General features: G+C 36.6%; 1 protein-coding gene across 24 annotated transcripts in view; it reads left to right on the forward strand.

Annotated features, from left to right (window-relative positions):
- Positions 1 to 21,916, forward strand: part of Lar (tyrosine-protein phosphatase Lar) — a 938,228-nt gene that overhangs the window by 915,571 nt on the left and 741 nt on the right. For 11 of the 24 annotated variants that reach the window (XM_086550318.1, XM_086550308.1, XM_086550325.1 and 8 more), the window contains 29 exons: positions 809 to 1,114; positions 4,634 to 4,645; positions 6,519 to 6,658; positions 6,921 to 7,126; positions 7,320 to 7,429; positions 7,585 to 7,777; positions 8,039 to 8,234; positions 8,400 to 8,573; positions 8,687 to 8,824; positions 9,647 to 9,790; positions 10,033 to 10,249; positions 10,498 to 10,673; positions 11,253 to 11,303; positions 11,863 to 12,016; positions 12,133 to 12,179; positions 12,332 to 12,558; positions 12,820 to 13,093; positions 13,370 to 13,570; positions 13,929 to 14,153; positions 14,421 to 14,575; positions 14,745 to 14,868; positions 15,122 to 15,283; positions 15,448 to 15,626; positions 15,836 to 15,962; positions 16,664 to 16,774; positions 17,013 to 17,081; positions 17,810 to 17,910; positions 18,290 to 18,425; positions 18,845 to 21,916. The exon at positions 18,845 to 21,916 is cut by the window's right edge and continues 741 nt beyond it. In XM_086550318.1, the coding sequence (XP_086406444.1) occupies positions 809 to 1,114; positions 4,634 to 4,645; positions 6,519 to 6,658; positions 6,921 to 7,126; positions 7,320 to 7,429; positions 7,585 to 7,777; positions 8,039 to 8,234; positions 8,400 to 8,573; positions 8,687 to 8,824; positions 9,647 to 9,790; positions 10,033 to 10,249; positions 10,498 to 10,673; positions 11,253 to 11,303; positions 11,863 to 12,016; positions 12,133 to 12,179; positions 12,332 to 12,558; positions 12,820 to 13,093; positions 13,370 to 13,570; positions 13,929 to 14,153; positions 14,421 to 14,575; positions 14,745 to 14,868; positions 15,122 to 15,283; positions 15,448 to 15,626; positions 15,836 to 15,962; positions 16,664 to 16,774; positions 17,013 to 17,081; positions 17,810 to 17,910; positions 18,290 to 18,425; positions 18,845 to 18,913 (4,424 nt within the window). In that variant the 3' untranslated portion in view covers positions 18,914 to 21,916. Of the gene's footprint in view, positions 1 to 808; positions 1,115 to 4,633; positions 4,646 to 6,518; positions 6,659 to 6,920; positions 7,127 to 7,319; positions 7,430 to 7,584; positions 7,778 to 8,038; positions 8,235 to 8,399; positions 8,574 to 8,686; positions 8,825 to 9,646; positions 9,791 to 10,032; positions 10,250 to 10,497; positions 10,674 to 11,252; positions 11,304 to 11,862; positions 12,018 to 12,132; positions 12,180 to 12,331; positions 12,559 to 12,819; positions 13,094 to 13,369; positions 13,571 to 13,928; positions 14,154 to 14,420; positions 14,576 to 14,744; positions 14,869 to 15,121; positions 15,284 to 15,447; positions 15,627 to 15,835; positions 15,963 to 16,663; positions 16,775 to 17,012; positions 17,082 to 17,809; positions 17,911 to 18,289; positions 18,426 to 18,844 lie in introns of all 24 variants that reach the window. The other 13 variants (XM_086550317.1, XM_086550321.1, XM_086550319.1 and 10 more) reach the window with 8 other exon arrangements.

Genomic DNA, 21,916 nt, shown 5'->3' on the forward strand with positions numbered 1-21,916 from the left:
CAGGCTTTAATTTTGATTTTTGTCTGAAATTCGGTTAGATAGTTATTTCTAAAAGAATTATTATGGAAAATGTAACTGGGTTCTCTCCTTATACTAACTCTACTTTTATCTTATTCTTAGTCCTTATTCTTATTCTTATGTCCTTAGTTAGATTTATATATTTTTTTTTCTGAGATAATGAGAATTAGAGAGATAGTGTGAGGTAAAAAATGAGGATAGTGAGAAGCTCTCTGGACTAATTGTGGTATATTGGTAGATTCAAGATGTAAAGGCTTCTGGTTTGGCATCATAGTTTATTTTTTGAACTGTTGCCAGAACTGGAGTCCTACACCACCTTGTCCCTGAACTGGAGAGTTACCGATTGTAAAACAGCAAAAATCAACTGTTTGTACGGTGATAATGCTTAAGTAATATGCACCAGTATAAGGATTTAAATGGAGTTTTTGTAGACTATAGTCTTTATATAAGTACCATCAGCCTACTGAAAAGGGCTAACAGACTTCTCAGATCTTATTGCTGAAGGACTTACTGTCAGAAGATCATATGTACAAGTTATACTTTCCAGTGTAGCAAGTATGTATTCCTAATATCAAAGTAATTTCATGTATTTATTGCAAGCATGAAGTGGGGGAGAAGTGAAAGGGACACAGATTCCTGTGACTTCTCCTCTTAATTAAAGCAACCAGATAGCAAGCATCAAAACAGTGCTCATATCTAAGGAGCATGCAATTCCTTTGTTATCATGCTATGCATAAATATCCTCCTAGGTGTAAAAAATGTTAATAAGAGTATTTTACCTTTCTTACAGTCCCAGGTGCTCCTCCCAGCAACATCCGTGCTGCTGCTGAAGACTCGGAGACAATCCGCGTGGAGTGGGAACCTCCGCCTGAAGACAAGCAACATGGAAAGATCACCCACTACAAACTCATGTATGTCAACAACTCAAGACCAGATTCAGATGCTTCGGTGATCACGATATCTGAGCCGACAGAGCGGGATTACCTCATTACCAACCTGCAGAAGTGGACAGAGTACAGAGTGTGGATGCTGGCGGGAACTATCATAGGGGATGGTGTCAAATCGGACCCCCAGCTAGTCCGCACAGATGAAGATGGTACGTGTCTAACTGGTTGCATATGTAAGGTAACTTGATTTGGAGAAAAAAAGTAAATCAGAGTTGTTTGAAACGAGTCATTTAATTCCTGTTTGGAATGTTGATAGACAAAGGATATTGCAGACCAATTCTTCAGTATTATTCTTCTGCTTTGCCAAGTCATGCAAAAAGCCAGGACTGAGTAATAAAAAAGATGACTGTCATTTTCTCCTTCAACTAGATAATGCTTTTCAGTATTTTGGAAGATGTATCATCAGACATAAATGAACAGCAGATACATGCTCTAGACATTAAGCAACCTGTTACTTTATCCTTCCTCACTGCATGAGCACCATGCACATTTATAATGCACATAGATAATGATAGATTTTGAAATTTGAGGCCATCAGTGCTTGAACAGGCTTAACTAGTCTTTGTAAATGATCTTGGTGGCTTGCTGTAGATTTGTGTGTAAAGCCCAGAGGAGTAGTAGAAGCCAAGAGCAGGGTAAAAACTCATAGGCCTAGAGTGGACTGTTAGCATTGGTGGCCTACCAGACTCTCAACTGTACACTGTCTTCTGTGACCCATTTCTCCTCAGGACAACATCAAACATGCAAACTGTGTAAGGAAGGGCAAAAGGAAATACTTTACCAGGTCACTGGGAATAGTTAGTTGGCTGATGGCATTATATGGTCTGTCATCTTACAAAGAATTTGGGGTTCATTTTCTACTCTTTTATTGGCTGAGCCAAAAAAATGATTGGTGTAACAACCATTAACTTTTGCAAAGTATACCCAAATTGCTGTAAGAATTCAGGCCATCTGAAGTAACATTGAAGGTAGTTCAACACAGCATTGTATGATGGTTAACCATTTCATAGGACTGTTGTTAAGAAGATATAACCTGCAGGGATGAGATGCTAGATCCAGTTGAATGCTGAGATATTGTTGCAGTTTTCATGAACAGTTATAAATGATTTAGAAAATTTTTCTCAAGATTTAGTTTTGACATTTTAAGATTACATGAACTTGCTAATTTTTAGTATATTGGCAAACTCCTCACCAGACAAAACAACATTGATGGAGAATTGAGTCTCAGCTTATAGTTAGAAAATAAAATGGGTAGCTTTGCCCCCAGATAAAATGGCAAGCAGCTTTGTAAAGGCATATAGGTCTCCTAGCTCACAGCTGCACAAAGATGACCATGTGCACATGTAGTGATCAGCACAAAACTGTTGCACGAGACACTTACAATATTGATATTCCACACCACAGTCATGGTCGACCCAGAGAGTCCTGACCACCAACCTGGCATTCTTAACAATATCTGCCTTGGAATTTCTGGCAGTTCTTTCTTTTATTTCCCCAAGTACATGTCACATGAAAACACCTTTAATTGTGTGTTCTCTAAACTCCTTGTTCAGATTTACTTCAATAGTGTAGTGTTTCTTTTTAAATGTTTTCCTTTTCTTATGAACCCATATAACATTGGCTCCTAGTGTGGTACATGAAAAACAAGGAGATAGAACTAGTTTTCTAAAACTTAAGTTTTGTTGTAGGTAAAGAATGTTGTGACACCTTGTTACACTCATCAAAATAGGACAAAGCAATTCATCGCCTGAAGTAAAAGTGAGCCAGTATTAAATTGCCAAGACATCTAAGGACTGTTGCTAATTTTAGAATTTTTATGTTTTTTTATGAAAATTAATTTTAGCACTATGCATATAATATAAAACTACTTAAAGTGAAGATGATGTGTATTTTGATATCATTACAGAGGAATTGATGCCATAATGGCACAGAATGAGTCTATAGTAAGATGTCATGTTATTTTCTCTTTCATGATGAATGCTTTATTTCTATACTAGCTAAAGTCATCAAGCTAAGAATGCCAGAATTTTTATATACTAACCAGACTCCAGAAATCACAAGTAGATATATTTATCACAGCTCCAACAACAAAACTTTCTGTACAGCCTTTCATGAACCTGTTATCAAACTAACACACTTGTTTCCCTGCCCCTTACAAGGATACATTAGTAAGTACAGCTCCCGCCTACATGAGGACAGCCTTGCTCCACCCTAATACATCATGGATGGCCTCCCAACCCTCTCCCCACTATTACAACATAGTAGAAAAATTTTCTTCACAATAACAAATTACAAAAATCACCCAGTCAAACCTGTCAAGAGATTGATTGGCACAAAATGCAATCAAGTTCATAAACTTGTAAGAGAGAGAAAAATGATGAAATAGTGATCCACTTGTCAGGTCATGTATTGATTAGCTCCCAGAATTGCCCCTTCTTGAACATGGATAAACAGTTCCTTAACCTTCTCCTGCTCTTCACTGTAAACACCGCTGGCTCACAAACCCAAGACATAATACCATACCTTCTGTTCCTCTGTGCTGTTTTGCCTCCTGGGAAAATGAAGATGAAGGAGACCCATGTTTTTGGTGCCATATGCTTAGTAAATGTACATTTTTACTATTAGCAACAAGTAAATTACACATAGGATAATGTTGATACAGCACTTGTGCAGTCCTCTCTCCAATCCTCATAAACACGTATATTCTTGATTTACTACACTATTTCATAGGTAGCAGTAAAAAAATATATCTAAACCAACTATAACCTATATTACTAAGCATATTCTTGCCCCAAATTGACTTGACACAAACCCTTACATGTTCCCACCCTACAGCACTTGATTCCCTCACCCCCTTCAGTGTAAAGTATAAAACAAGAACCTGTGATAGTTGTCTCCTTCAGCTGCAGAAGGAATGTTTCCTTCAGAGAATCCTATGGAATACTTTTTATCTCAGCTGATGCAAGATAGCACATTAAAGCAGTTGTTAGAGAAATGTTTCTCATGCCTCTTGCTTTAAGATTGATTGTTCTGACAGTCCCTACAATAGGCTTGAAGAGCTGCTAATGGATGTACAGTATATATCCTGTATCATTGGCTGTTGGACCAGTTCCTCTGCTAGCTACTGTAGGATATCTTGCACTGTAACTGCTGTAGGGTGGTTTTGCTGCAAGTTATTGTGCATCTGAAAACCTCCCCTGAGCACGGTGTAGATGGTCTCTGTAGTTACTGTTTCTTTTCGTGCTCTTTCTTCCATAGTACCTTAGGTTGCTTTGTATTTATCTTTTGTTGCCACTGCTTTACACTCACTGTCACATGCACCAAGCACCACACTGTCTCTGTACTTCTTTCTCTTTCCCTGTCTCTCTCTCTCTTTTCTCTTTTGCTCTTAATCTTCATATATACATATACATATATATATGTATATATATATTAGAACTATACCTTCATGTCTGTCACTTACTCTTACATCTATTACCTCTATCTACTCTATTCTCCTGCATGAATTTTCTTTTTCTTCTCGACACTTTGTAGCAGATAATATGTTGGATGGTGTAAAAAAAAAATAGAAAAAAGAAAAGATAAGAAAAAAAAACACTCAGGTGAGGTGTTGGCAGGCTATTGATGGCAATGTTTCCATTTTTTCCTCTCTCGCCTTCGATTGACAGCTAAACCGCTGCGTAAGTATACCAGGGTTTGTAATGCTATGTAGTTGTGGTGCTAGTAAGTGGTGTAAATTTTATTATTACTTTTAATGCCATTTATTTTTGGTTTCTGATATTCTCGTTTTATAACTTTTCGTAGCTTAATTGCTTTCCCATTTTTTTTCCCTTATTTTTTGTCTTTTGCACTGTTCAAGATAAGGAATTGGATTTTCAACATCGTGTCATGCATAACTATTTAGAATTGACTTTAAAGTAAATGTTCTAAAGGAATGGTTTCGAGACTGATGTGTACTTGCTGCACTTTCTCACTTGTACATATTTCTAAAAGCAATTTTTAGTCTGGATTTGCATTATTCCAGTCCTAAGGAACCATATTCAGGTAGTTGAAGCAGAAGCAGTATGCTGTGTGAATATGTGAATGATACGGTTCATTAAGTTACACAGACCATAGATTTGCTCAGGATATTATTCTTTCCTATCTTAGTCAACACGTATAATTATACATGGCACCTTTTTAAACTCTCACAGTAAGAGAGTTGCATGTATGTCAAGTGTCATCTGCGAGGTTTGGTGGAATGTTTACTGTGAGACTGTCAGTTGACCAGTCCAGCCTTTCCTCCTACCCGTCTAAGCTGTGTGTCGCTCCTATCTATCCTCGCCCACCTTTCTCATCCTCTGATTACGTGCAAGAAAGGGGCTGTCTTTCCACTCACATAGTATTTCCTTTACTGTAGTCAGAGCAAATTAATCAGCATTTCTATCCCCTATTCAACTTGAAATGTGCTGTTTGTTCTATAGAAGCTATGTAAGTATTTGATGTGATTTTTCCAAAGTACAGTTTCAGGTAATGCGCTAACCCTTTGGAAATTCAGGTAATATAATTCTTAGAATCCCTCCCCAAATGTTTTATGATTACCAAAGGAAGGGAACTGAGAAGTCCCAGTATTTGCTAAGGTCTCCCAGTATTTGCTAAGGTGTACCAGTATTTGCTAAAGTATCCCAGACAATTTTCCAAATGGAGCTAAAGGGATACAAGTGTCTCGATATGTCAAGTAGTTTTTATTGTATTTTTTTCCTTTTTTTTTCTCTTTTTTTTTAATATATTTTACTCTGTCTTCATTCTCAGGGTCCTTAGGGTGTGGTGTGTCAAATAAAGTGTTAAGTATAATGTTGTCATAAGGGCTGATATTGAGTTTGATCGGCAATTGTGGTATCTTACGAGAGGCTTTGTAGGCTGCTCTAGAAGTGGTGTGTTGCTTTTTATTTTATTATTATTATTTTTTTTTGACGACTATTTTTTTGTTTTTATTCATCTCCATGTTATTGTGCAATGGAACAAGAACAAAGGAGATGTATTGGTATAGTCTTCATATGTCTCCCACAAATGATTTGAATACCTATACAGACTGGTTTTACTGATAAAGGGAAAAGGTCATTAGCAATTTTCAGATCTGGAGAGTACATTTTTTGGTGTGTGTGATACTGAAAAACCTTTAGATCTAGAACATCACCGGAGTTTCTGTTTATTATAATACTTTTCTTATCCATTGGTTGGTTAAACTGTGTAAAGGCTGGTCCTAAGCCATGTGTGTGTTCTATTCTGAGAGATTTTTGAGGAAAAATTGGTGTGTAAAGTTATTGGGATAAAATATCTTGGTATTATTTTCTATCTAATAGACAACATCTCCATGAGCAATGGTATGTATCTCTCAGTACTTCCACTTCTGTTTGAATCGTGTTAGGGTGTAGATGTATAGCTGTTTCTTGTAGTACTTTACATTTTGATGAACAAAGTAAAAAGTTGATATATTTGATGGTGCTTGCTTTCAGGCATCCTTTTAGTGTACCTTGAAAAAATTGTTCTAATCTTTGTTTACTGTCCTCATAGTTCCCGGTGAACCACGCAACGTGAAGGTTGAGGTCATCAACAGCACAAGCATTAGAGTCACTTGGATGCCACCCAATGAGAGAGAGAGAAATGGCATTATTCGAGGCTACCAGATCCATGTGCAGGAGATCGAAGGAAGGGTAAGGAAAGATGCATTGGCCTTTGTCTTTACAAAATTTTCTTTATGGTTTGCTGAGACTGTCAAGAATATGAAATTGTTTATATTAGTTTCTATGAGATTTGGATGAGAGTTAGAGCATGAGACATGTTGGGTATAGGTTGTTTGATTATATCTTTTCATGTATTACTAAGCTTAGAACTTTAAAGTTGTATTGAATAGGGCCTAATATATAAGATATTCCATAATATTCCCATGAAGCTAATAAATTTTTCTTTTTTCAGGGAGGCAGTATGATTATTCCTGGTTCCATGCCATACACAGTACACAATGGTGAAGCGACTAGTTATGTGGTTATTGATCTGCACCCGGACACAGAGTATCAAGTGCAGGTGTCAGCTATAACAAGAAAAGGTGATGGTGAAAGGTCATTACCTACCAAAGTGCAGATGCCAGGCGGTGTCCCCAACAAGCCTGATCTGATTGTGAAGTAAGTGGGATATGAAAAGAATATATATACAGTAATAGATAGCAAAAGATAGCCTTCTTGGAGTACATTATATAATTGATAATAGACTGATGTGAAAGATTAAACATTATGAGATGTCAGGAAACTGTTCAGATTTTATATGCTTCCATTAATGGAAATTTATAGTTGCTAATGTTATTGCTTTCTATTTCAGTGGGACCATAGATAGATCTAATGGAAGATTGTCTGTATTTGTTGAGTGGAAAACTCCAACTCAGACTTATGGAGAGATAATGGGCTACCGTCTGAGATATGGACCAAGAGGTAAACGTAATGTGATATAGACAAATTTGAAAAATTTTGTTGTAAAAATTTTGATGATGATGTAGATGTTTTCACTTGAAATTTTTTTTTTTTCTCTTCCTCTTTATATGATACAATGACTTTAGATTATTTATATTTCCTTTTATTTCACCAAGGAGAAAAGCTAAATACTGTCAGCCTTGAGGGCCGTTCGATGCTGCACAAGACACTCAATGATCTGCAGAGGGGAATAGAGTATGAGATTCGTGTAGCAGGTCGCAACCACATAAACTACGGTCAGGAGGCAGTTGAGTACTACATGACTCCCGAGGCGCCGCCATCTGGTCCTCCGACCAACATTACATATAGGTGAGCAAAAGTGCATTGGAGGTTTTATTCTTTATTTTTTACATCCAGTATTCATAGGTAATCATAGTTTATTAAAGCATAGAATGACCAGTTGTTAAAATTTTCATTGATAATTACCTTTCAGTTTAATGTGTCTGAATATAATTTTGTTACACATCATTACACTTACAAAACTCTAGGAACTTTGATAATCGTTAATAGTTTTCTTTTAGTTTAGAGAGAGAAAGGGTGAGAGAATAACTGGATTACATTTCATTGCAGATACCAAACTCCAGGCACTATTGTCTTCACATGGGATTTACCGAAGCCAAATGAAAGGAATGGAGTTATTCATATGTATGATGTGCAATTCAACAAGAATGTGATACTGAACAATGATTTTAAACATGAAAGAAACACATCAGAAGGGAGAATAGTCTTCAATGGTCTAGAAGAGAATATGGATTATACTTTCAAGGTATGTTTTTTTTTCCCCAAAATACATGTTTATTATTTGTATTAATCATAAATATGAGCATATGGTTTAGTTCGTCAATGGTGTGTGGTACCATTAATTCATTATTTGAGAGGAAGAGAACAGGAAAGAGAAATAGGTGTAAATAAATTTGTATTTATTTTACAGGTACGCTCTTGGACTTCAAAGGGTCCTGGCCCATATAGCGATATCCTACACTTACACACAGAGCCAGACCTTGTTCGAGCACCCATGTCCCTTCAGGGGCTCGCCACTTCAGAATCCTCTATTGAAATATGGTGGGAACCTGTTCCTTCTCGTGGGAAAGTTATAGGATATCAGGTATGTTTACAATTAAATCATTCTGAATTGGAAGTGATATTAGTATGAAATGTATGGGACAAAATTTGCGTTAATAATCTCAAGAGTATGATGACTTTGTCTTTTCTTGCCAGGTGTTCTACACAATGGCTCCATCAGCTGACTTGGACCTTTGGACCCACATCAAAGTTCCTGTAACCCACTCAGCTGAGCTTCAAAACTTGGAACGCCATGCTGAGTATGCCATTGCTGTAGCTGCCAGAACTGCAACAGTAAGTACTTTCTTTTTTAACCCATTCATGCCGGGGGCATTCCAGCCTTGCAAGTTGCAATGCCGGGGCTCTTGAACGCATAGGCCTAAATCAATTAATATTAACCCATTGACAACGAATAACATGATTTGCTGCCAAGGCAGAGTTGATCGTAGACACAGATGGCACTGTGCCAGACAATGTAAACCCGCCATCCGACTGTATACAAATTTTACTAAAACTGCGACCAATGGGTTAACAAGTTTTTGATGAAATGTTAAAAAGTACAATGTAACTGAACTTTAAATACACTGGGAAAAAAATTATTTGACAAATTTTTCCTTTTACCTGTATAGGAATTAATTCATTTTTAATAGTTACCATATTGAACATAACATACCTTATTTGCCTTCAGTATCCTTTAACAAATAGTAGCTTTAAACCCATCCTCTGTGAGTAATGTTTGTTGGTCTCAGTAGGAGTTACATTTTCTGAAAAAGAGTATTGTGGTTAAGGAAGGAAAGTCAAAGTATATGGGTGAGGGTAGTTGGCAAATCTGGTTCAGGGAGGGTAAATGGTATATGAAAGGGCCAAGTGTTGAAGAAATGTGTAAGTATGCAATTGGGGCTCAGTGGCATCACCAACCATACTAATGTGATAACCCAGCTTCCCTCACTTGTTCATATCAGTCAGATGATAAGCTAAGCCATTTCTTTATTGTTTGTAGCATGTCCAACCAGTTTTCAGAAGTTAATTTGGTGAAAACATCCCTGAGTGTTCAAGGGTTAGTAAAATGTCTTTGGTTCTTACTAGAGAGAGATTTAACAAACCTCACTTTATTAGGGATTGGGTCGCTTGTCAACAATGCTACCTGTGCGTGTGAAGCCAGTGGACGTACCAATGCACCTGCGCGCTCATCATGTCACCACACACTCGGCGAATCTCACCTGGGGGCCACCTATTCAACTGAACCCCTTGCACTTTAAGGTAAGAAATAGCATTATGGAGAAAAAAGTTATCTAATTAGTGAGAGGCTCTTTATGATGAAAGGAATCCCTTGGTTATATAAGATTGCAGATTCTTAGTATTCCCATTCATCTCAAAGTTACTAAAATATGTGATTGTAAGGGTTATTTCTCACTCTCGCTTCTTAGAATGACAATTGAATCAAAGATTTGAAAGATATAATTTGATTTACCTCCTAATTTGATAATCCTCTGCCCTAATAGGTGACCTACAGTGCAGTGAAGGAATTTGTTGATGCTCAGGGTGTGACCCAAGTCCAGAAGATTGGTGTTTCTACCCACATTGTTAACAAGCGCAAGCATAGCTTCATCATAGAAGATTTGCGTCCCTTCACCACCTACACTGTGAATGTCACTGCTGTACCACAGACCCAAGAGTACCGTCCACCTGCTAAGATCACAGTAACCACTCAGATGGCAGGTAAGTTTTTGTAATACGATTGGTAAGGAAGTGTGAATATTAATACTGGGACTGATTTCTTTACTGATGGTAGCAACAGCAAGTAGTTATAGTTTTAGTAATAGCACTGCAAACAGTAGTAATCTTAACAGTAGTAATGACAGGGTTACTGGTAAGAGCCTATTTACTGTAATTATGCTGTAACAATTTTCCTCATGCCAATGTCATTGTTTGAAATGAATTTTAATGATAGAATCCTTTGTTTCCAGCTCCTCAGCCGATGGTGAAGCCTGACTTCTATGGTGTCAATGGTGACCACGAGATAGCTATGATTTTACCCCAAGCATCGGAGGAGTACGGGCCTATAGCTTTTTATTACCTTATAGTTGTGCCTGAGGACAAACTCCACCCTTTTAAGAATCCTGATCAGTATCTCACTGATGACGTAAGTATCTGTGAAACGCCATAGAATGTTATCTGTGAACTGAATAGCATACTGTCAACTTGAAATATTCTCATTTTGTACAATATTAGTTAGCTTCAAGAAGAGCAAAGCCAGATGATTTAAGCATGTTTGGTGGAATATACAATACATGTTAAGGTGATTAAGCACTAGTCGTAATATTTATGGAAAAGCCTTGTGAATGATACAGATTAAAACATATTAGCAATAGATATAAACTGGTGGCATGTCAACTTTTCTTGATACCAGCTTCCTATCCCTGAGCTTTGACCTTTGCACTCTGATCCTTGCACAATTTTTCCGGTTTTTGAATTGTTACACCAGATTTTTACTAGCCATGTGTTTGCACTGCAAAACATTTTTATTTTTGTTTTTTCATTATTTTTCTCTCTCCTTTCCAATCTGATCCTACATTCCTTCATGCATCCTTTCTCTCCCCAATCTCTCCATCCATCGACCTTTCATTGCCCCCAGATTCCTCAAAAAGGATTAATTTCTACAATATTAACTTTTCTATTTTGTTAATCAATTCCTGTATCTCATTGCCAAACATGATTATAGGGCAAATCACTTCATCACGCTTCATCTACACCTGAATTACACAATCATGGTGTGAGTATTGTGTTTCTTGATATTCAGCAGAATCTTATATCCTTATAAGAAATACATGCATCACAGTCTAAAGTAAGATATACAAGATAAAAATGACGCTCCTAAAAGTTGCCTGCTTGCTAGCGGTAATTTCTTACAAATACTGTTTGCCGGTGATTTAATAATATCTATATAATAATACAAAATTATACCCTTTCTATACAACTCAGTGAGATTAAGAATATCTTCACAATGCTATCTATCAGAAGGGGACTAATAATACAATTAATAAAGCTATTGCAGAGAGTGGATGAGTGCAAAGGATTCTGCTGCATATACCTTGTTTAGCATGTATGCCTTGTTTAAACAAAATCTTGTATACTACTATATTCCACCTTTTAGGTATATGAACTATTGAAGATTTTTATTGGGGATTCAAAAAGCATAGTTCAAAAAGAGAGGTAATGGAAATATACTCTAAATTCTAGAATAATCTGGTAAACAAATAACAACAACAACAAACGAGACAGGACAGAGAAGAATTACGACAGATTAATTTTGAATCCTCGATCTCTTGCAGCTCATAGCCAATAAGGCTGGAAGCAAGGAAGCTCTAGCGGAAGGACCTTATATTGCGGCCAAGTTCCTACATCGCAACATCCCATATTCCTTCTCTCTTGGTAACGGCCAGATTTATGAGGGATTTAAGAACAGACCACTGCAGAAGAATAAGAGGTATTTTTGAAGTAAAACTTTGTGTTTGTGTGATGTTTTGTTAAAGATTTCAAAACTTGTTATTGTCCTATGTAATTGCAAAGTGATTAATATTATACTCTTTTTTCCCTTTCTTGAAGGTACAAGATCTTCGTAAGGGCCATTGTCGACACTCCTGGACAGGTACGTCTTTTCAAAAGATGGTTCTAATTAAAGTGCATATTATGGAACAAGTTGCATGTTCAAGAATAGCCTTCTGTAATACAAAAGATTTTTGCTGATATTTCTTTCCAACTACAGTCACCCCATTTACCTAATGTTTTTTCTCTCCACAGCACCTGTACACTTCATCGCCCTTCTCAGACTTCATCTCACTGGATATGCGAGCTGCACCCACAGGGGAACTCCCAGAGCGCCCCAAGCCCATTCCCGAACATGAGGGAACAAATGTCCCAATTCCAGGCCCAGGGAATGATATGGAAATGCTGATGATTGTTGGTCCTGTCATTGGAGCTGTCCTGCTGGTGGTCATATCTCTATTCTTGTTCCTCTTTGTTTGGAAGTAAGTTTGATTGTTCTTTTATAAGTTGAGTTGATATATGAACATATAGAAGTCATAATAATGCTAATAAAATTCGGCAACCATTAGGTATTATATTTGATAGTGATATGTTCACACAAGCTTATTTATATGTGAAGATCATATTACTGTTGACATTTAATGATAATTCATTTACACAAGATAGCTCCATAATATCTAGAAATAGTATTTCACAAACCAGCTCATTGGTAATACTTTAACACACATCACTTCTCTTTGCAGGCGGCGTAGGCAGCCCAAGTCCCGCGACCAGGCTCAGGTGACAAAGCCCTTAATGGCAGATCATGGTGGCAGTCATGTGGGTGGAGGGATCGGTGGTGGTGGAGGCAATGTTGGCGTCATCCCAGCTGCTCCCTCTGATCCAGTGAAGATGCGCAGACTTAATTTCCAGACGCCTGGTATGATCTCTCACCCTCCCATCCCCATCTCACAGCTTGCAGAGCACATTGAGAGACTCAAGGGCAACGACAATCAGAAGTTCTCACAGGAGTATGAGGTAAGGTTATTTGTGAGTTTTATGCGAGCAAGGAGCAGAGGAATGATCAAAATAATGAAATATGTATTCATATTTTTGTTTGTGATATCTTTGAGATTTCACTGATCCTTGAATTCAGTCTATTCTTGTCTCCAAGTACTGTATGTAATGTGTGATACATTTTTAAAAGTTATTTAAAAGATTTTGAAATCAATGATGCCAAAACAATCTTTTCTTTACCCAGCACATGTGAAAGAGTTCTAAAGGTATTAATGCATGTTTCTATATAATTTGCAGTCAATCGAACCAGGACAGCAGTTCACTTGGGATAATAGTAACCACGAAGTTAACAAACCAAAGAATCGCTATGCTAATGTGATTGCATATGACCATTCAAGGGTAGTTCTCCAGACTCTTGAAGAAGTTCCTGGAAGTGATTATATCAATGCCAACTTTTGTGATGGCTATCGCAAACAAAATGCATATATTGCCACTCAGGTATGTAAATGTATATGTCTTTTTTGTGTATATGTGTGGGTGCCTCTTTATGTATCTTTATCAGTTGCAGGAGATGATAAACTTTTCACCTACCTTCATCATCATTCATGGTTTGTATAAAAGCTAGCAGTAGAGTAGAGAAAGAATGTTAATATGCTAAAAATTATTATGATTCAGATGAAATGTGTTCCATTTTCAGTAGAAGATTTTGATATCTGGTCTCTTGATTGTTATTTTATTTTTTAGCAGTCATGTAATATAGTTTTATTTGCAGTTGTGGTGTGTATTTTGTATATATATTGATTGCTTTTATATGTTTTGTAATCATCTAATCTATTGTCCATTTGCAATCTTTAAGGGTCCTCTTCCGGAGACTTTTGGAGACTTCTGGCGCATGTGTTGGGAACAGCGCTCTTGCACTATTGTGATGATGACTAAGCTGGAAGAGAGAACTAGGATCAAGTGCGACCAGTATTGGCCTGGGAGAGTGTCACAGACGGAAACTTACGGTATCATGCACATCACCCTGACAGACATTCAGGAACTGGCCACCTATACTGTCAGGACTTTCCAGTTACAGAGAGTAAGTAATGTATGTTATTTTGTCTTTTTATTTTATCATGCTGTAATGTAGAGCGATGATATTAACTGATATGCTTAATGCAGATTAGGCATAGTTGACCAGTAATTTTAATGGGAACAGTTTTTTAAGGATGATGTATGTTTGTACGTCAACACTGGCAAGATGACATTAACTAATATAATGGTTTAAATTATCATACCAATAATGTCTTTAGGGGTTTGTGATAAACAAAAAGTGTTTGAATCGTTCATTAACTTTTTATTACAGTCTGGCAGCTTGGACCGCCGTGAAGTTCGCCAATTCCAATTCACTGCCTGGCCTGACCATGGTGTTCCAGACCACCCAACACCATTCCTCATGTTCCTGCGGCGAGTGCGACATGTCAACCCGACCGACTCGGGACCAATCGTCGTTCACTGCAGGTAAAGAACTGGTTTTGGCAAAATCCTTCTTGTTGTGATGTTGACTTGGTTGAAAGACTGACAGTGGAATTGTCATTATTTCCCTGTACTTTAAACAAATGCAGTATATCAGTAAAGATATAGTTTTGATTATGCTCTAATTCACTCTTGGAACCTTATACTATTTCAGTGCTGGTGTGGGCCGAACGGGAGCATTTATTGTAATTGATGCTATGCTAGAGAGGATAAAACACGAACAGAGTGTCGATATCTATGGGCATGTGACTTGTCTCCGCGCTCAAAGGAACTACATGGTATGGCTCTCTAGAGATTTTTATTTAATATTTATGTTGTTGCTTGTGCCTTTTATGTATCAATGTGTTTTTCCAATTAACAGTTGGTTCTTTTTTATCTTCAATGCTAAACTATGATGATTGTTTGATTAATCTGTTAGATCACTACACAGTAATCGGCAGGCAATGTCTATGCTTTCTCCTTTTTATTATCTAATTTTATGTGAACCAGTTATTGTTTTGTACCTACATTTAAAACCTATGGCATTTGCAGGTCCAAACCGAAGACCAATACATCTTTATACATGATGCCCTCTTGGAGGCTGTGATGGCAGGGGCATCGGAGGTGCCCGCACGCAGTTTACACTCGCACATCCAGAAGTTAATGGCTGTCGAAGCTGGAGAGACCGTGACAGGCATGGAGCTGGAATTCAAGGTGAGTAATATTTTTTCTTTCTTTTGAGGGGGGGGGGAGTTGAATTTTATAGAGATAAGAAAATATTTCTTGGGATGGAGATTGCCCTTGATAAAACAGAAAATTTTATATATCAATATAAGATTAAAGCAGTAAAAAATAAAGATAACTGTTATTCCCCACAGCGTCTCGCAAACATCAAGGCCCAACCATCAAGGTTTGTCAGCGCAAACCTCCCTGTCAACAAATTCAAGAACCGATTAGTAAACATCCTGCCATACGAAAGTACTCGTGTTTGCCTTCAGCCTCTCCGCGGCAGTGAGGGATCAGACTACATTAATGCCAGCTTTATTGATGGCTATAGGTAAGCATATTATGACTAAGTTTCTTATTCTATTTATCTAAGAGCAGGTATCCATTTCTTCTTCTTCTTTTTCTTCTTCTTCTTCTTCTTCTTCTAATGATACATGATTCCAAGTGCCTCAAATGAACAGGAATTATTTCACCTTTATTTTGTATTATCCAATTACTATATTTAGCACTGTAGCTCACATGCTTTAAATCTCTTTTCAGGTATCGCTGTGCTTACATAGCAACACAAGGTCCATTGCAAGAGACTGTCGACGACTTCTGGCGGATGCTTTGGGAACACAACTCCACCATTGTTGTCATGCTCACCAAACTCAAGGAGATGGGCAGGGTGCGTTGTCATAGTGTCTTAGGCTTTGTTGTAGATTGGTGTGGGAAGAGAATGCAAATGATAATGAGAAGCATCAACTATTTTAGGTTTAATCCTAAGGTGTAGGATATTACTTAGTGAGTTAACTTTATCATTGCCAGTTGAAAATTGGAGAATCAATGTTTGATAACTTACAGGTCAAAGAACATACATTTTAAAAATATGGAAACATGTAAACCAGTCTTCTTTGAGTACTGTTTATATAAAGTATGGGGATATTCACAAGGGAAGATTAACACTACATATGTCCAAAGAAACTGTACTCAAGCAAATAGTGTACCTTCTCAATTCTTTGGTGAAAAATATGGATATATAACTGTGGGGCATTAACCCTTTCCCGACGGGGCACTCGCTATGCAAAGACCCCTATGCCGGGCGATTGCAATATTGCATTGTAATCGTCACGCTGGCATGACGCCCTGTTATTGGGAGTTTGGCTGTGTCACACGAGTGTGACACACCGTCGTCATAGGGTTAATGACAGTCTGGGAAGTAAATGAAACTTACTGTAGCATGTGATTTCATTGCTGCCATGTTGCAACCTACATACTCTATTGAATCACTGGACTGAAGGATTGAAAAAAGAGTACCCCTATTGGCCCAAGAATGATTGTACATGTGCTGTGGGATTAGTAATAAACTTTAATTTCTTATTTCTTTAGGAAAAATGTTACCAGTACTGGCCAAATGAACGTTCTCAACGATATCAGTTTTATGTGGTGGATCCCATAGCTGAGTATAACATGCCTCAGTATATTCTCAGGGAGTTTAAGGTACAGTATGGTTTCCTGAATTGTTAGTAATTTTAAGAAGTTTGTTGTTGTATTTGTCCATGAATAATTGAAGATAAATAAATGGATTTTAAATAATTCAAAGGTTTTTAGATATGCCATAATATGTTGCAGTATGTGTATTTATGCATTTACACCTTTTGATACCGTAGCTCAAGTGCAGAATATTTATTATCAGGGAAAAAAGTACTTACTATTTATTTAATATTATTTTGTACAGGTTACTGATGCTAGAGATGGGCAGTCTCGCACCATACGACAGTTCCAGTTTATCGAATGGCCAGAACAGGTGCGTATCTTTCAGTATGAATAAGGGCATTAACTTCAACCTATTACTGCTTAATTTTTTTTTTTTTTTTGTTCAAATGGTTATATTATGATGTAGAGCTAAGACCAACAGAAACAATTTTTATTGATTGATTAATAGACATTATGAGGCATGGCAACAGCTTCTTTCTTTGATATGATAAAGTAAATGAAAATATTGGAATTATTTAGCATAAATCTTATTGTCGATAAAAGCATCATTAATATTTTCATGAGGCAGTAACATTTTGAAATGGGTATACATTTTATAGATTCTACATCATTTGAAGTAGCAGCTTCTCCTCTTTAATTAATGCAATTAGTTTCACTTTACTTTTTTTTTTTAAATGGCTGTGCTTTGTTTGGTTAACCTGATGAATAATGGATTGTGACATAAATTAAGTGAGGAACAAGTGTTGCATTATGGACTTCTGTATCTTTAAATACTTCTACATTCAGAGGAATTGCTAGTTTTATTTATTTTTATTTATTTTGTAACTGAACATCAAGCATGATTGTAGGAAAAACTATATAAAGGAGATAAGAAGTTGTTTACAGTAATACATGTATTCTATTTTACTATATCTTGATTGCATACATCATGCACACATTTTCCATGTATATTTTGTGTGTGCGTGCGTGCGTGTGTTACTTTATATTTATATTTATATTTATATAATCCATTTCATTAATATCATGTCTGTAAACCAGGGTGTGCCAAAGTCAGGAGAAGGGTTCATTGACTTCATAGGCCAAGTGCACAAGACAAAGGAGCAGTTTGGACAAGATGGACCCATCACTGTACACTGCAGGTAATGCTAAATAGAACCAGGAAAGGATAGGAATGAGTACGGTAACATTTTTGTTGATGGTTCCTCATTATGGTTATGTTTACTCACTGTCTGGGAGAAATATAGGATTTAGGGTAATATTCAAAATTATAGGAAGATAGCTGATGCGAATGTAAATAAGATTAAAGAAATATTTTATTCAATAGATTATCCAAAAAACATCACAATTTGTTCTTTGGATCATAGCAACTGTAAAAATTAAGACAATATAATTTGCTGTAACAAAGAAAGAAGAAAAACAAAATGAAAGACAAAAAAAATAAAAATCAGTTAAAAAAAAAAATCACCAAAAATCTAAATTCCACCTACATATCCTAACAAGTTACTTTTCCTCCTTTAGTGCTGGCGTTGGACGCACTGGTGTGTTTATCACCTTGAGCCAGGTCCTGGAGCGCATGCAGTACGAGGGTGTTGTTGACATGTTCCAGACCGTCCGCAACCTCCGCACACAGCGTCCAGCTATGGTGCAGACAGAGGTGAGAGAGAAAATAATCTTACTTTTTGAATTACCTGTTCATAGGAAGATGTCTACTCATCTTTGAATCATTATTCTTTATGACCGAAGTAATAACTTGCGTAAGAGAATAACTTGAAAACTGTTGCTCATACCTGTTTGACCTATTATTATCAGGATTGTACCTTTTTTTTCAATATTAGTTTTAGCTTACTCTCAAATATCATCTTTTTGGTAACAATTCAGTTAATCAATTAATTTTTATCTTTGTAGCATATTTTCATCTTAAAATAATTAGCTAAGTGGTTTACTGGTAAGAATTACTATCCTTGCTTAGTAATAAGCAGTGATAACATGATTATGTTTAGCTGTTATAATACTTTTCGTGGATTCATTCATAAGGATACAAATTTGCTAATGGACTTTACTTCTGTGTTTTAGGAGGAGTACAGGTTCTGCTACTTGGCCAGTCTGGAGTACCTAGACAGTTTTGATCACTTCGTAGACTGACTATCAAGGCCTGCCGGCACTCGCCTGCAATCTGTGTGGACCTGAGAAAACAATCAGGCTAGCTCGGGTGCTAGAGTAAGCAAATAATTGTAGGCAGTTAGTGGTGATAAGTTGCACTAGAATGAACCATTTATCTCTGTGCTGCAGAGGTGCTCTCTTTAGAAAAAAAAGCAGATGCTACGGTGTGTCTTGCTATGAAAGAAATATTGGGCTCATTCAAAATAATAGTAAGGCTGGTGTGAAAGAATTTCCTTGTAGTGAGACTTTCTTCAAACTCCTTTGAGTTAGCACTACAGAGACTTCATGAATGGCCAAATGCAGATAGTGCAATAAGTTTAATCATATATTTAAATATCTGATTTATATATTTAAAAGAGTTGAAATCAAAAAATGTTATGTTGAAAACTTGCACCCTCCAAGATGTCATTTCCATTGAAGCTGAACAAGAGACAGTGATAGACTTGTATCTCTATGACTGCCAACCACAAAGCTCATGTCAGTGATAACATGAGTGAAACCAAGCTGCCTTCTCAAGACTGTCATGGGTGATGTTAGAGAAGCTGTGTGGAGAAATGTTTTATTGAAAGTGCATTGATGCATGTTTTTAAGAAATTTGCCATGATAGGAAGCAAGTCAGTGGAAGGACAATTGGAAATGCCATCCCGCGATATGGCCAGGAGACAAGATGCCACAATCATTTCCTTCAGCAAGTTTTAATTCCCGAACACAGATGGAAATTGTAGCTCATTTTATAAATAATATAGCACAAAAAGGTATAATGACAATGAAGGAATGAAGAAGAAAATGTTTTCAAAATTGCAGAACCAATATTGGGTGCTACTGTGTGTAAACATCACCTCTTCTAATGTGCCAATATACGGGCATATGCTTCAGTGTTAGTTACGAAGACCAAGATGAAGAAAATTTTTTATATTGTAGGTAATAACTTTCTTTTATGAGAAATTTGTAACTGTGTGAAAGAAGTTTTTCTTCAGGTTAGACAATTGGCAGAGTCCTCTTAGTGTATTGCATACAACTGTATTTGGTGATGCAAATCTTGGTGTGGTGTCATCGTTTGAAAACAGGAAAATATATTGACATGGATGTGCTCTCAAACTACTTGCAGAAATTGCATAAATGGAACATCATAAGTGCTTTCACAAAATGTAGGTTTAAGTGATTAAAGATGTCTAAACACAAAGTACATATAGAATCATCCATGTAAATAGGGGTGTTACTCCCTACATGGATTTACTTTCGACCTATACATGATGAATTAATTCATTATAGAAAAATAAAAACAAAGTAAAATGCTTCCCAAGAAGTTTTTCAGCCATTTCAATTTATGAATGTAATTTTAAACAATCTGTGTCCAAACTTCCAATGCTGCATGAACCCTGAAGGCTATCTATACTTCTGATGACTTGATATGAACTTCAGAGAAAAGCATTTTACTTGTATAACTAGATTGTTAAAAGAAAAAACATGTAATGAAAATGAGAAACCTTTTATTGGTGTGACACTGAACCCTTGCCTTGTTACCATGATGTAGGTCAGATACGTTGGTCTTAAGTTTATTACCTTTTTTTTTTTAGGTTAGTGTTTTCCACAGTGTTGCACATATATATATAGTTGTGTATTCCAGGATCATGATATTAGGTTATAGTACTTATTTTTTCATGTTTTTGTAAGAAACTTGTTTTGTTTCATATTGACAATGTGACCATTCACTTTATATTAATGTTTAAGTGTACTTTTTGTACAAACTTTTTTGTGTGAATGAGCAGCTGAGCCAAGTTTGACAGAGTAAGCAGGTGGACCTCGTTTATGAGTGTTCAAAATTGCCAGCCAGTTACCAGGTGCAAGGAACAGTTAAGGGCATAGATCCAGTCCATACCATGAAACTATTTTCTGTAGAACTGACTGTTGCAAAAAAAAAAAAAGAAAAAAAAAAGTGGACAAAAGATGGGTTAGACATCTTTCTGTACTAGAAGAAGTAGGGGGAAGAAGATTGCCAATAACTGTCTTTGTTACTTAGTGAATGTCCAAATGTTTTTCAGCTAAACTTATTACTCTTAAATTGAATAAATGAATGAAAATTTGCTAAGGCTGGTTTATACGATATGCATAATTTTCATGAGTTAAAAAAAACATGTGATGTAGCATACTAAAGCATGAGTGAAGATAAGGATGTAAGGAATTTAAGATGACCTTGGAATATTATTTTTGAAGAAGAATTTTCTCAGCTAGAGTAATTCCATTCTGTAGCGGTATAACTTTATTGAAATCTTATTCTTTACCATTGAGCTAATGACATGACTAAAATTGATTACTTTGGTTTGCTGAATATGTTAGCAATATAGACAAATTCCTGCAATAAGAAATTAAAAGTTCTGTGACCTATGAATGCATATCAAGCACTACCATAAGTTGCTTCATAATCATTGTTGTCTCTATATATCATGTAACTCGGTGCATCGTGGGCAGCGTTAAGGATGTTTCCTATGAACTTGGTCTCAGGTGTCAGGAGCACACTTGGTGGTGTTGAAGGAAATGGAAAGGCTCATGCCGTTAGCTTCCTCTCTGATAAGCGGAATTGTAGGAGAAGTGCCATGTATGTACAAAACAGAATGGTTTGTTAAAAAAATAAGAGAAACATATCAAGACTGACTTGAGATGCTGTTTTTGTCACAGAAGAGCCTACACACACTGTTGTGAAAGCAATATAATAATACTCAATGTTGGTAAATGCAGTTCATCAGAGAGTAGCGGTAAAGCATTCCAATTTACGAGACTTCTGTAATAATGTGTATCAAATGAGGCTATGGGGCATTTCACTTGAACATTTTCCTTGACTCCACCTTGCTGCTGCCATGACTGGATACTGTTTAATTTGTTTTGTAAGTCCTGTAGCAGAGTTATACACACAAAATGTGAAAGCATTGTCACGGTAACATCACAGTTTCTGAGGATGAAAAAGATGTTATGTACAGATCTCTCCCT

This window comes from Penaeus japonicus, unplaced genomic scaffold, assembly GCF_977035675.1.
Source record: "Penaeus japonicus unplaced genomic scaffold, GWHDUDI00000001_assembly GWHDUDI00000023, whole genome shotgun sequence".
Classification (NCBI taxonomy): Eukaryota; Metazoa; Arthropoda; class Malacostraca; order Decapoda; family Penaeidae; genus Penaeus; species Penaeus japonicus.